This window comes from Myxocyprinus asiaticus, chromosome 43 (assembly GCF_019703515.2).
Source record: "Myxocyprinus asiaticus isolate MX2 ecotype Aquarium Trade chromosome 43, UBuf_Myxa_2, whole genome shotgun sequence".
NCBI lineage: Eukaryota > Metazoa > Chordata > Actinopteri > Cypriniformes > Catostomidae > Myxocyprinus > Myxocyprinus asiaticus.
In genome coordinates, this window is record NC_059386.1 from 5,368,082 (window position 1) to 5,382,769 (window position 14,688).

The following is a 14,688-nucleotide window of genomic DNA, read 5'->3' on the forward strand; positions in this document are numbered from 1 at the left end:
TAGGACCTTGGTTTCCAAATGAAATACAAAACTTGCTCTCATCTGAAAGAGGACTTTGGACCACTGGGCAACAGTCCAGTTCTTCTACTCCTTGGCCCAGGTAAGACGCCTCTGACGTTGTCTGTGGTTCAGGAGTGGCTTAACAAGAGGAATACGACAACTGTAGCCAAATTCCTTGACATGTCTGTGTGTGGTGGCTCTTGATGCCTTGACCCCAGCCTCAGTCCATTCCTTGTGAAGTTCACCCAAATTCTTGAATCGATTTTTCTTGACAATCATAAGGCTGCGGTTCTCTCGGTTGGTTGTGCATCTTTTTCTTCCACACTTTTTCCTTCCACTCAACTTTCTGTTAACATGCTTTGATACAGCACTCTGTGAACAGCCAGCTTCTTTGGCAATGAATGTTTGTTTGTTTGTGGCTTAACCTCCTTGTGAAGGGTGTCAGTGATTGTCTTCTGGACAACTGTCAGATCAGCAGTCTTCCCCATGATTGTGTAGCCTAGTGAACCAAACTGAGAGACCATTTTGAAGGCTCAGGAAACCTTTGCAGGTGTTTTGAGTTGATTAGCTGATTGGCATGTCACCATATTCTAATTTTTTGAGATAGTGAATTGGTGGGTTTTTGTTAAATGTGAGCCAAAATCATCACAATTAAAAGAACCAAAGACTTAAACTACTTCAGTCTGTGTGCATTGAATTTATTTAATACACGAGTTTCACAATTTGAGTTGAATTACTGAAATAAATGAACTTTTCCACAACATTCTAATTTATTGAGATGCACCTGTATATATATATACAAACACTGCCTGGCCAAAAAACAAAAGTTGCTGTTTGGATTTTAGAATATATATAAAATACTTTTTTGTTGGTCCGATTTGCACGACATTTTGCATGTACAGTATCATTTAGAGATACTCACGACAAAAAAGTTATCAAAATTATTTTTATTCATCAAACTGTTCAGAAGAAATTGGATGATAAGTGACTTTGGGACAAATTAATTGGCTTATACAGTATCTTCTAAATGATTCGATTAATCTTCTTTTGATAACTTTTTGGCTTGAGGATCACTAGATGTTACATGCAAAATTGTATGTGAATCGGACCAGTGGGCAAGAAGGATTTCGAAAAAGTAAGTTTTTGAAACCTCAAAACGGTGGACGGAAATGAATTCTGAGATATTTGTTTTGTTTATCCTTTAAGTTTGCATGTACCATAGCTAAAGTAACTAGAGTACTTAGTATTTAAATTACTTTGCCCCTGACAGATCGCTTCTTTTAAATTTGGCAATTGTGGTGCAAAGACACATCATGCCAGGTTTGGTATTAATTGGTTCTTGCGTTATTGGAGAGCTATGGTGGATGGAAAGAGTTTCAGTGAATAAAGATATGCATATTGGTCTGTTCCTCACACAAAGCTATCACATGGCTTCGGAAGACTTTTTATTTTTTGTCCTACAGAGAAGGGAAAGTCAGTTTTGAACATCATGAAGTTGAGCAAATGATGACAGAATTTAAGTGAATTATGTTTCCTTTGTTAAGGCTTTATAAAGGGATTAATTCATTCATTTACAAATGCATTCTAAATCACTGATATACTTTTATAAAAACATGCATAAAAAGGGAGCATTTCAAGTAATATCTGCCAAGCAGTCAGCCACTTTACCTCACGCGTTATAAATGCTTAATAATATATATTTAACATTAGTAAACTATGAAAATGTACCTTAATCTAATGTGGATACATATGACACATTTATTAAGGTATTTCCAACATTAGAAACATATGTACATAAAGTTTAGTATGATTTAATGGTCATCAGGCTTTTTTATTTTATATGTGCTGTAAATGAACAAGAAGACCAGAAAAGTGTTTTGCTGAGAACTAGGTAACTAGAACTAGATAAAACCCTTCTTTTGACATCAACGTAACAAGGAGAGTGACAGTACAAGTAAGTCAAGACAATAAAGTAATGAATATAAACACAATGTGGTCTAACAAAATGGCATAATCCTTTTCATTTCACTATAATAGTCTATTTTTGCTGCATTCATAAAATCATGAATTAGTGTATTGATTGTTTTTGATTAATATAAGTATGACAAGGTGTATTTATTAAGCATTTAAAACATGGAAGTTAAAATGCCCACTATTTGGAAAGTACTGCATGAAAGTCACCCTTTTTATTCATGTGGTTATAACTGTATATCAAGGATTAATAATGCATTTGTAAATGACTTCTTAGTCATTAACGAACCCTTTATAAACCCTTAAAAAAAAAGGGAACATTAATGTAAAGTGTTACCATTCTGCTTTTAATTTAATGTCATACCAGCCAACAATTCCACAAACTTTTGCAGCAAATAATAATTTGTAAGAGCCGAAAAAGAATTATGATAGAATTCTAACAGTATTTTCATATTTACATTACCTATTCCTTGAAAACATAATAACTGGTATGATCTAACATCTGTAACAACCAATAAGAGGCTTGATGCTGTTATGCAACAAAGAAAGAAAAGCAGCCTCCACATTTCACTAAAATCCAGCCAAGTTTTCTCCCAAAGCTGTTGGCATGATCTGCTCTCCAAAATGTCTTTGGTACATTTCTACAGTATCTCAATTGTCTCTTGGTCTGTATAGTGACCAGATCGAGTTTGACATTTGCAGCAGTAACAGCTGACAGGAATGAAAATATAGGCAGATCATTGGAGCTCCATCTCTTTCAGGAAACTTCCGCCTGGAGAGCCTGACTGAATTCCACAGAGGGCTAAAAAAAAAAAGAAAGAAAAAAGCAGTCCATCCCCCTCCTCCATTTTAGTCAATCTTTCTCTGTATTATTCTCTGTCAAACACACACACACCTCCACAGGCAAGTCAGGACAGTCTTTGACAATTAGTTTGCTATAACTGCTGTTCATATGTATAAAATGTAACCTTTTCTTTTGGTCCAAATGACATTAACTCTCAGTTCAAGCATGTATGACATGAGTACATCAAGACAGCAAGAGAGCAGACACGGTATTCTTCTATCTCATTTGCTTTTATCTTTTGTCTGACATCCAAATATACTTTTTTGAGGATATGTCAGTATTTCATTACTTCAAGAATCTAGATTCAGGTTAAAATGCTTTCTTTTGGCCATGGTATTAAGTACAATTCTTTTTATCAGAATCTAATGGAATAACATTAATCTGGATCTAACCTGACACAAGTGAGATGCAGTACTTTATGCAATAGTATCCTACATTTGTTGTTCATTATTATAGCTATACATAAGTCAAATTGTTTACAATAAACAAAGAACAGTGGTACAAACAGGTGACATGTGATACATAGACTACCAACAGTCTGTTCACCGCCAGTCTGATGTTATGCACAAAAAATGGAAAGAGCTGGCTGAAATCACCAGTTCCAGTCTGATTGGCTGGCTTCACGCAATAACTGTGAGTCAGGGCAAAATGTTTTGTTATCAGTCCACCTTAAAACTAATTTTTGTTTAAAAGGTAGGCCTACCAGGTAGATACTATAAACGCTTTTAAGAAAGAAATAATTATTATATACTGATGAGCCAAAACATTATGACCACCTGCCTAATATGCTGTTGGTCCCCCGTGTGCTGCCAAAACAGTGCCGACCCGCCGAGGCATGGACCGTACAAGACCCTTGAAGGTCATTAGCAGCAGATTCTATAAGTTGCGAGGTGGAGCCACAGTGGATCAGACTTGTTGGTCCAGCACATCCCACAGATGCTCAACTGGATTGAGATCTGGGAATTTGGAAGCCAGGGCAACACCTTGAACTCTTCATCATGTTCCTCAAATCATTCCCAAACAGTGTTTAAAGTGTGGCAGTGCACATTATCCTGCTGAAAGAGGCTACTGCCATCAGGGAATACCATTGCCATGAAGGGGTGTACCTGGTCTGCAACGATGTTTAGGTAGGTGGCACATGTCAAATTGACAGTCACATGAATGGCCGGACCCAGGGTTTCCCAGCATCACACTCCCTCCGCCAGCTTGTCGCCTTCCCTCAGTGCATCCTGGTGCAATCACTTCCCTAGGTATATGGCGCACACGTACACGGCAGTCCACATGATGAAAAAAGAAAATGGGACACATCGGTCCAGGTGGCCTTCTTCCACTGCTCCAAGGTCCAGTTCCGATGCTCGCATGCCCATTGTAGTCTCTTTCGATGGTGGGCGGGGTCATCATGGGCACTCTGACTGGTCTGCATCTACGCAGCCCCATACGCAGCAGGGTGCGATGCACTGTGTGTTGTGACACATTCCACCCGTAACCATCATTCAAATTTTCTGTGAATTGTGCCACAGTAGACCTTCTGTCGGTTCGGACCAGACGGGATAGCCTTCATTGCCCTCGCACATCAATGAGCCTTGGGCGCCCAACATTCTGTCGCCGGTTTGTGGTTTGTCTCTCCTCGGACCACTGTCCATAGGTACTCACCATTGCTGACCGGGAGCACACCACAAACCTTGGTGTCTCAGAGATGCTCTGATCCAGTCATCTTGCTATAACATTTTGGCCCTTTTCAAAGTCACTAAGGTCTTTACTCCTGCCCATTTCTCCTGCATTCAACACATTGACTATGAGAACTGATTGCAATGAAACTGTAGATGGTACAAACTTATAGATTATCTGACATGTAATCTATTAGCCAATCAACTTTCATACACTTTCTTTGTCTTACATTCATTTTCTTCAGTTGTTCTCAAGTAAACTGGTTTAACTGCAGCACGCTAAGAGCATGCTGCTTCAAGGGGTTTGGATGTATGTCTAATTGTGTAGAGCAGATCTAGTCTGCCAAGACCATACCTTCCACTTTATTATATCCATTATAACACCTTAAATTTATTCCAAACGTTTTCATTACTAAACTAGGCTTGTCAGGTTAGTGGCATCAAATCTTTATAAGATGCTTAGAGGTTTATTTGAGGCACTTAGTAGCAACTAAAGTAGATATCCATGACCAGACCTGTATATTCTACTTCATGTTCCAGCTATGTGAAATAATCTAAACTTGTTACTTTTGGATGGACAGACATTTTGATCACAATTCAAACAAAGTAACGTACATTTTCCACTATTTTGAAGTGTTTCATAGCACAATTAATTGAATTCCATTTGTATTGTAGTGTAATCTATTGCAAATAAAATGGCACATAGCACAGCACCTAAACGACACATGTAAAGAAAACAAACTGGTTGATTTACATGTCAGTCTGACCATCTTGTCCTTTCTAAATGGGCAGTTCTTGGCTGGAATAAGCTGCAGTGTGGGCAAGACCTTGTGCGGTTAATCAGATGTCTAGCTTAGCAATACTACGTAGTTATATTTAGTCATCATAATTATTTCCAGTGTGCCACGGGAAGCTTCTGTATATCCGAAACTTGGAATTGGACTTCCATTGACTTCCATTAGACATGTATAAAAGCTTGTAAGAGAATATGGCGGATGATAAAAGCTGCCAAGGTTGGACTGGTCAGTAACCATTTTTAGGCAAGGCTTAGTAAAGGGTTGACAGCATTCTAGATGTGTTTTATGTTTTGACACATCTTCAAGGGTCTGTTTAATCATAAACAGTGGTATGGGGAAACTATGGCACAAAGAGATTAGACAAATGAGATATGACCTACATACAAAAAGACACATGAAAGCATGCTCGACTAGAGACCATTCACAAGAGGACTGCCATCACCATCCAACTAAGAGTGCAAATTTAGAGAAAGATATCAAATTATGACAGCCCTCCTGCGGGGTGACAGCACAAATTTGCACATAACACACCAAACTAGATTTGTACATTTTCTGAAGAAAATGTGAGTGATTCTTGGCCATGCAAAAGCTGTTAGGGTAGTTGCTAGGTGGTTACTTAATTACCCAAGTCAAAAGGGCCCACCCCAAGTCTCAATTACATTTTGGTCTCTAGATAGGGCTCAGGTCCCTCCTTCAGTGTAGTGTAGGAACAAGAAATTTGAGATATTTAACATTTAACTTGCTTTTAGTGTCACTCAGTGGACATTTCACATCGGCACTCTCACAAAACTTGTACTGAACCACGTAATATTGTTTGCAAAAATGTTGCCACAATCACATAATTTTCATGAGATTTGTTTTTGGACATCAAGTGGCAAACCAACAGTACCAAAATTGCTTATTGTACAAAATAAAGAAAACTGAATAGGAAAATGTACAAAGTAGTGCATGTATTATTTGTTCCCTGCTGTCCAAAACCCTATTAGTACTGACCTGTGGCCCATTTTTGGGTCATGACTACCAGTTGAAAAAACTGCTCTTTTTTTTTTTTTTTTTTTTTTTTTTTTTTTACACCAATAAACCGTTTTTGTTTATGTGACAAACTGAACATATTCAGCGGAGCTCCCTAAAGAGTAGGCAGACAGCCCATTTCCTCTGTGTCATGTTTACATTAATTTTATAATTGCTTGCAGGAAACATTTGAATAGGAACAGCATTGCACACACACCCACTGCTCTGAATTGTCATTGTGACATTTTTTCAGACAGGCCGTCCCACCAGACAAAAGCATCAAAAGCATGTCCGACACTTTGTCGCCCGGTCTGCTGGGCAACCTGCGCAATTGCACAAACTCCCCCTCAAGCTTACATTGTAGAGGCGCCGGGCATTCCCTCTGGACGGCTCAATGGAAATTAATTCACACTGAAATATCAAAAAGAACCCTTATCGCAAAGTGCCAACAAAGGAAGCAATCTGAGAAGAGGAGGATGAAGATGAAGGGTCTGTTTCATTCAAAGGACACACTGCCCTCCTCCATCACTGGAGCATGGACCCCTCTATCACTTCCTGTCTTCTCCATCCAAGCCATCATTATATCCTTTGGGCTCCAATGGTCTGGAGAGGGGTTTGGTAATGCAATCATAGTTGTAGCTTGAATAAGAGAGAATCAGCGTCTAATGTAGAACTGGAAGGGTAAATGATTGAAAGGATAGTTCACCCAAGATTAAAAAAATTGTCAGTATTTGACAATATAAATCACAATACACTTTTTACACCGAATTTTTGGGAGGACTATTCCAGGTTCCAGTAGGACAAAAAAAAAAAAACTGAAACTGTATTAATCTGACTCCACACTGAGCAGCTTGCACTAATAATCTATCAGCCACCCGAGGAGACCTAAGGGTGTTAAGTTTGCTGATGAGGCCATAAAGACCACAACCTTATTGAGGACTAGAAAAATCACAGTTGGATGACCTCGACTGCTCTTTGAAACAATATTTCCTCTGAAATGTCCATATCTGAGATTAAAAACACCCTGTGAAGCAAGATATGTTTCCCCTGTGTTAACTTCTCATGAAACATGGCAAAGAAAAGCAAAAGTGTGGTTTGTGGGCACAAAAACAAATACTACTTTCTGACTTATGCAATTAAACTTAATAACTAAGGGATCTTTTAAAATGTAATGCCATTAACTGACAAAGACTGACTGCAGTTGCCATAGAAACCTAAGTAAAAGTGCAGAATGTATTTACCAACTATAGCTAGCCGCTAGGAATGAAAGACAAGAAGTTCAGTTTAGCACGTAAAGAATTAAGAACACAATTTATGAGGAAAGCTCATAAATTAATTTTCTATTAACAGTGAAAGAGCAGTGAAAGAGCAGTGAAAGTTGAGTCAGGAAGCTAGTTTTTGACACAGTCTAAACAAAGTAAGAAAGCTGCTGCTAAAGAAATAGAAAGCTACTGGCTAATAGTGATAAACCAATGTATTAGCCAGGGGTGCATTTCCCATAAGCATCATTAGCCAACTATGGTCGCAAATTCCATCATTACCAACATAGTTCAACGATTTGGTGTTTCCTGAAACCGTAGTTCCAACGATCATTCGCAAACACAGTCGCAAAGTTGTGTGGTTGGAACTACAGCTCTCCACTTGTGGTTAGAAGCATAGTTCCTTGTTAGTTTGCTGTGTGGACATCAGTTGACATTGCTGAGCCTTCTATATCTTTTATTTCACATATATCTTTCATTCTATCAAGACTTTGACCATGTTTACATGCACTTAAGAAAACTGCTTATTCCAGGGGTTTGCAGAAAGCGGCGTTCTGAAACGTATATAAACATTTAAGTTTAAGTGATTTAAGGTTGTTAAGAGAAAGCATTTTAACACACGCAGTTTCTATTGGAGAACACAGCTTAGGTGTCCATTCTAACACATAGGTGAAGTTCTTATATGTTTTTGATATACATATGTGCTTATGTGCTCAAGTGCGTCTGGGGAACCCCAAAGTCTGATGTAAAGGGAAACATCAGTATTGCAGCACAATTTATCTGTTGCATTTACATAGTGCACAGCTTTTGGGTCTTCAGCAGCTTTTGTGCATTAAACAGCTTTCATGAAGTACGTGTAAATGAGCTATTATGATTTAATATCTGCAGAAGTTATTACTCCACCCCCTGCGTAATGTCATTACTGACAGCTCTATACTGTTGAACCAACGTGGTTTGAACGATGTTTGATACGGTTTTGAGAAACAGTCGTGAACAGCTAGTTAAGTTCTCCAATGATGCATCGTACTTTGGTGGTTAAGCAGTTAATTATGTTGTTGTATGGGAAACGCACCCCTGGCTGATTAATGGTTCGATATTTGGGCATTTTGAGATTTGTTGCTGATGATGGCCAACCTGGCCATAATTGCTATAATTGTGTCAGTTTCAAAATGTACCATCAGGGCAAATTTTTGTTTTCAAATATTGTGATTTTTTTTTTTTTTATTCCAACAAATTGATGTAACTCTCATTTGCTAGAATTTAAATGTATTACATCATTGGCCAACCTGCTCTCAGATATTGGCATCGGCCATTTAAAAACCGATGTTGGTCAACCACTGTAGCGCGCAACATTGCCCACCCACTTTTAAGCCATTAAAAAGTATTTATCCTACTCTTTTTCCATAGGGATTTCATAAAATCCTTCAGAAAAGAGTTCTAAGCCATGAAACAAACCAACAAGCTCCAAGGTAAATCTTTACATTACTGAAGCAAAAACATATTTGAAAATCAGACAAAAGACAAAGGTACAAAACTGTGTACCTAACGTCTTTAAAGAGGGAGTTAACTACAATCCCCTGAAGCACTGTGAATATCACAATCAGATTAAAACTGATGGAAAAATGGGAAACTATTGATTTAAAGGTGTTGATAATTGTTTATAATTGTGTTGATAATACACTGGCGGCCAAAAGTTTGGAATAATGTACAGATTTTGATCTTATGGAAAGAAATAGGTACTTTATTCACCAAAGTGGCATTCAGCTGATCACAATGTACAGTAAGGACATTAATAACGTGAAAAATTACTATTACAATTTGAAAAAAATGTTCAGAACTTCTCATCAAAGAGTTCTCATAAAGAAATCCTCCACGTGCAGCAATGACAGCTTTGCAGATCCTTGGCATTCCAGCTGTCAGTTTGTCCAGATACTCAGGTGACATTTCAGCCCATGCTTCCTGTAGCAATTGCCATAGATGTGGCTGTCTTGTCGGGCACTTTTCACCCTCCTTACAGTCTAGCTGATCCCACAAACACTCAATGGGGTTAAGATACATAACACTCTTTTTCAATTATCTGTTGTCCAATGTCTGTGTTTTTTTGCCCACTCTAAACATTCCTTTTTGTTTTTCTGTTTCAAAAGTTGCTTTGTCTTTGCAATTCTTCCCATAAGGCCTGCACCCCTGAGTCTTCTCTTTACTGTTGTACATGAACCTGGTGTTGAGCGGGTAGAATTCAATGAAGCTGTCAGCTGAGGACATGAGAGGCATCTATTTCTCAAACTAGAGACTCTGATGTACTTATCCTCTTGTTTAGTTGTACTTCCACATCTTTTTCTGTCCTTGTTAGAGCCAGCTGTCCTTTGTCTCTGAAGACTGTAGTGTACACCTTTGCATAAAATATTCAGTTTATTAGCAATTTCAAGCATTGTATAGCCTTCATTCCTCATGACAAAGATTGACTGATGAGTTTCTAGAGAAAGCTGTTTCTTTTTTGACATTTTTGACCTAATATTGACCTTAAGACATGCCAGTCTAATGCATACTGTGTCAACTCAAACACAAAACACAAAGATAATGTTAAGCTTCATTTAATGAACCAAATATCTTTCAACTGTATTTGATTTAATGGCAAGTGATTTTCTAGTACCAAATTAGCAATTTAGCATGATTGCTCATGGATAAGGTGTTGGAGTGATGGCTGCTGGAAATGGGGCCTGTCTAGATTTGATCAAAAATGACCTTTTTCAAATAGTGATGGTGCTGTTTTTTTTACATCAGTAATGTCCTGACTATACTTTGTGATCAGTTGAATGCCACTTTGGTGAATTAAAGTAACAATTTACTTCTGAAACAGCAAAATCTGTAAATTATTCCAAACTTTTGGCTGCCAGTGTGTGTGTGTATATATATATATATATATATATATATATATATATATAATTTATTTTTATTTTTTTTCTGGGTAAACAGACCAAAACTATTGATGACTTATATTGCACTACACAGACTTTTGTCCAATCAAATGCTCTCAAGAATGAGAATGGCCCTCCTCTGAGCACAACCTGCAATTGACTAGCAAGTAGCAAATCATGGTTCACATTTGTGACATAACTAAAGCCCACTGGCTGTTTAAAAGAAGGGACGAATCAAACTGTTTAAAAAGGAAACATGTCAACAAAGGACAGCAAGCTGTGCTCCTAAAGCCATTTCATGAGTTTTTTTTATTTTATTTATTTTTTTAAATGCTTTTGCTTCATTAACGAGGTTGAATACTGTACACATATAAAATTGCAAAATTCCTAAAGTTTTTAAATGCATTTAGACAGACTGATACAAAAACAGGACCTTTTTTGTTTGATTATCATGGAGTTTCCTGGAATACATTGAGCTCACCTAAACATTGAATTCGAAAACGGAGTCAAAACTTTCCCATTAAACTTAGAAAACATTCCCTTTTAAAAGTTCATGTTTATGAGGTATACACATTTTGCACATTTTTCACCTAATTTTCAAACTAGTTTGCCTGAATGTCAGTTTGTTGCTGTGTAAGTAAATGGTGTAATTTTAAACACTACAGTGTGGGGTGTGAAGTGAGCTGCTATCAAGCTGGGCTCATTGTCTTGTCCATGTCAATGAATCACCAGCCTGTCATAATCATGCCTTCCGACAGCTGTTACACTACCAACACACTTTCCTACATGATTAACGCTGCCTCTCACCACTGAGTTATGTAAAAGCAGAGAAAATATATTTTACCTACAGAGTTCTGTAACTCAATGGTTCTCAATTTGTGGATCGCAAAAATGGGACACAGGTCTGCTCTGATCTGATCTGATTCTCTGAACAGCAGGGAAACAATGCTATATGCAAATTACAAAATGCATCTAATCATATTAGCATGCATAGTTTGTATAGCAGAATAAAAAGGCTTATCAGCTTTTTAAAAAGGGACGAAAAAACTCTTCCCTTATCTTTTGATGTTGACCTCAAAGGCTGCATGTCCAATCAAACTCTATAGTATGTCACTTGGTAGAAGCTAGTCAAATTAGACAGATTCCAACATGGACAGGTTGTGTAACATAACTTTATCCTCAAAAACCATGAAACAAAACAATGGTGGAAGAAAATACAACCGTAATTTGCCATGCTTCATCGCTATGGTTCATGCCTTCATAAAAGATGTTAGGTACTGTACACAGTCTTGCACCTTTGTCTTTTTGTCTGATTTTCAAATATAGTTTTTGATATTAAATCACTATTGAAGAAATTAATTATAAAAGTTTCCAGAAACAAGATGACTGAAGAATAAGGCTGAAACGATTAGTCAACATTATCTACAACATCAACAATAAAAAATTGTCGACAAAAATTTTCGTTGTCGGATAGTCGTTTGATCTCATTTTATGTAACACGAGATCACATTAAACATCTAATGATGATGTGCGAGAGCAGCACTACAGCTTGCGCCTGACTGAGGAGAGGAAGAATTACACAGCTCACAGTCCAGATGTACTCGAAACTTTCCAAACAGCATACTGTAATGTTTATCGCAAAGTATGAGGGTGTCGTCATGACGTGAAATAAAACGAAGCCAGATCTGGCATTCCAGAGTGTGCCTAAAAATGAAACAGCCTGGCATTATATGTTTAATGCATCCTTTATTAAAGTTCAAATAATAAGGAAACGGTTGTGTATATAAGCATAAACTCCAAAACTGTCATTTCTCCATGTGGTCAGAGCCACTTATATGAGTCATGTGGAAAAACAGAGTGATAGAGTTTCAAACTTCTCCCAGCTGATAAACCTTCTCGCGCGGGGACGCTCGTCCCTCGCGTGCACTTGCTGCAGCTAGATTATAACGTGATGGCTCACGACATAGTGAATCATAATATATGTGTCACTGTGTGTATCTTATCGTGAATAAAATCGGCGATTCAAGCTCTATTAAGACAGAGTTAAAGATGGAAGTGAACAAACAGGAGTGTAGTCTTAGCCTAATATAAAATGCAAAAAAAAAAAAAAAAAAAAGAATTGGTTATTGATTTGTCTTTTTTGGTTTGTTTTCCAATATAAATATCTAAAACTCCTTATGTGTTTACTTTAGGAGCTATACTGCAGAAGAAACAAATGTCAGAGAATGCTTAATATAATATTTTATATATATTTAATATTTTAAAATATCAAAAAAATACTTAAAACAAGATACATTTACCTGAGAAGCAACATATAAGTTATTTAGACTTGCTTTCAAATAATATATATTGAATACAAGTATATTTTGTCTTTACTGCAATGGCAGAAATATGAAGAAGTGAAAAAATACACTTATATACAAAATACACTTATCCTCAAGATACATTCTCTGAAAACAAGTCTACATATCTTATATGATTTTTAGGTAATTTTAAATGGAAAACAAGACAAAAACACTTGATAACAAAAGGAATTGTTGCAGTGAATTGTTTAATGAATTAAATTTTATAAAAATCCAAGTATTTTTTTTTTCCTTGTAATTCAGTGAATGTCATTTAGAGGTATTTTTAAAAGCTGATTTTGTCCTCTTTACTGTTGTATTCACATTTAATACAACCTTTTAAGTTGAGGCACAAGATCAATAGTCGGTTCAGAGCTAATTGTTGCAATAATCGATGAATAGTCGAATAATCGTTCTAATAATTGTTAGATTAGTCGATTATCAAAATAATTGTTAGTTGCAGCCCTACTGAAGAAGTGGGCGGGCAGTATTGCTCTGTATTGGAAAAAGGTTTTTGCAGTTCCGTTTGGTGACACTAGAGGCACAGAAATTAAATCGGTATAAACTGTAGCATAATAAAGTCTGCCATAATATATTAAAAATTAAAACCATAAAATCACTAGAATGTGAAATGAATGCCACAGACTTATAACACCACACTAAGGGGTCAGGTACACATCAGTGTCTGTGACATTCAGAAAGGCAGTTCAAGGGCATATGTCTCACATGTGCGGCATTCACCAGCGTTTGCATTTGCATAATAATGAAGATGTTCACCAACCTTGACAGGAGCCATTAACTTCCTCGTGGCCTGCCTGGCACATGCACCTCCCGATGGGCACCAGCCACTCCCCTTCTGCACTGCAATGCATTCTCGGAAGTTCATCAGCCAATGAGTTGTTGACGCAGGTCCCTGATACCTCCAGAAGCTGGGAAGAATCTGCCCCAGTTATAGTATCTGGGAAGAGGGCCAAATTCCTGACTAATAAAGGACACTTTTTGTAGAAGACACGGACGGACACCAGCGCGATACATGCACCCAGGTCTTGGAAAGCCAGGTAGAAGCCTTTCTTGGTCAATGGACCCACATCCCTAACTTCCGTGTTAAGCTTCATAACTCTGTCTCCAAGATCAAGCTCTGTAAAGCTTTCATCAGCTGCAATGGTGTCAATTTTTGTTAATTGGCTTTCCCGAATATTCCTTCTCTCTTCGTCACTGGATTCGTAGTAGTAGACATTGAAAGTCTCCTTGCAGGTGCCCAGACCTCCAGGGAGACTATTACAGTCCCGAAGAGTGAACTTGAGCTCTACAAACACTCGCTGGGCACCTTGGTTTAGTATCCAGTTTGTTTGTAACCAGTTGTTTTGGTTGTGTTCCATCACTTTACACACCTGGTACGTGTGGATCGGTGCATAGTTCTCATCTACCTCTCCAATTTCTTCCCACTAAAAACAAGAAGAGAAAATAGGTATCTTAAAAACAACCAGAGTTCATATAGATATTATTAACAACTTCATCACAGTGCAGAAAAGATAGTTCACCCAAACATGAAAATTCAGTCATCATGTACTACTTTTAGCATCATAAAAGTAGTCTATATGATTTGTGTACTACATTACATTCCAAGTCTTCTGTTAATCACTGATAATGTTCCCATCCACTGGAAATGCCATTGGGGCACCAAACACAAAGCTATCATACAGTATGTAGGGTTGGGAAACGAGAATTATTATTTTTTTTTTTTTTCGGAACCAAATGATGTTCATTACTTTGATTTCTGTTAACGGTTCTTGGACATGCATTCTTCCATCGATGCAGACAGGACACCATGCTAAAATACTATGACAGTGCTTCATGTGCTACCATTTAGCGGCACTGCATC

At 37.5% G+C, this 14,688-nt stretch overlaps 1 protein-coding gene across 2 annotated transcripts in view; it reads right to left on the minus strand.

Annotated features, from left to right (window-relative positions):
- Window positions 1-14,688, minus strand: part of LOC127433273 (ephrin type-A receptor 5) — a 121,121-nt gene that overhangs the window by 84,531 nt on the left and 21,902 nt on the right. For both annotated transcript variants that reach the window (XM_051685005.1, XM_051685004.1), the window contains exon 3: window positions 13,588-14,251. In XM_051685005.1, coding sequence (XP_051540965.1) covers window positions 13,588-14,251 — 664 coding nt within the window. The remainder of the gene's footprint in view (window positions 1-13,587; window positions 14,252-14,688) is intronic.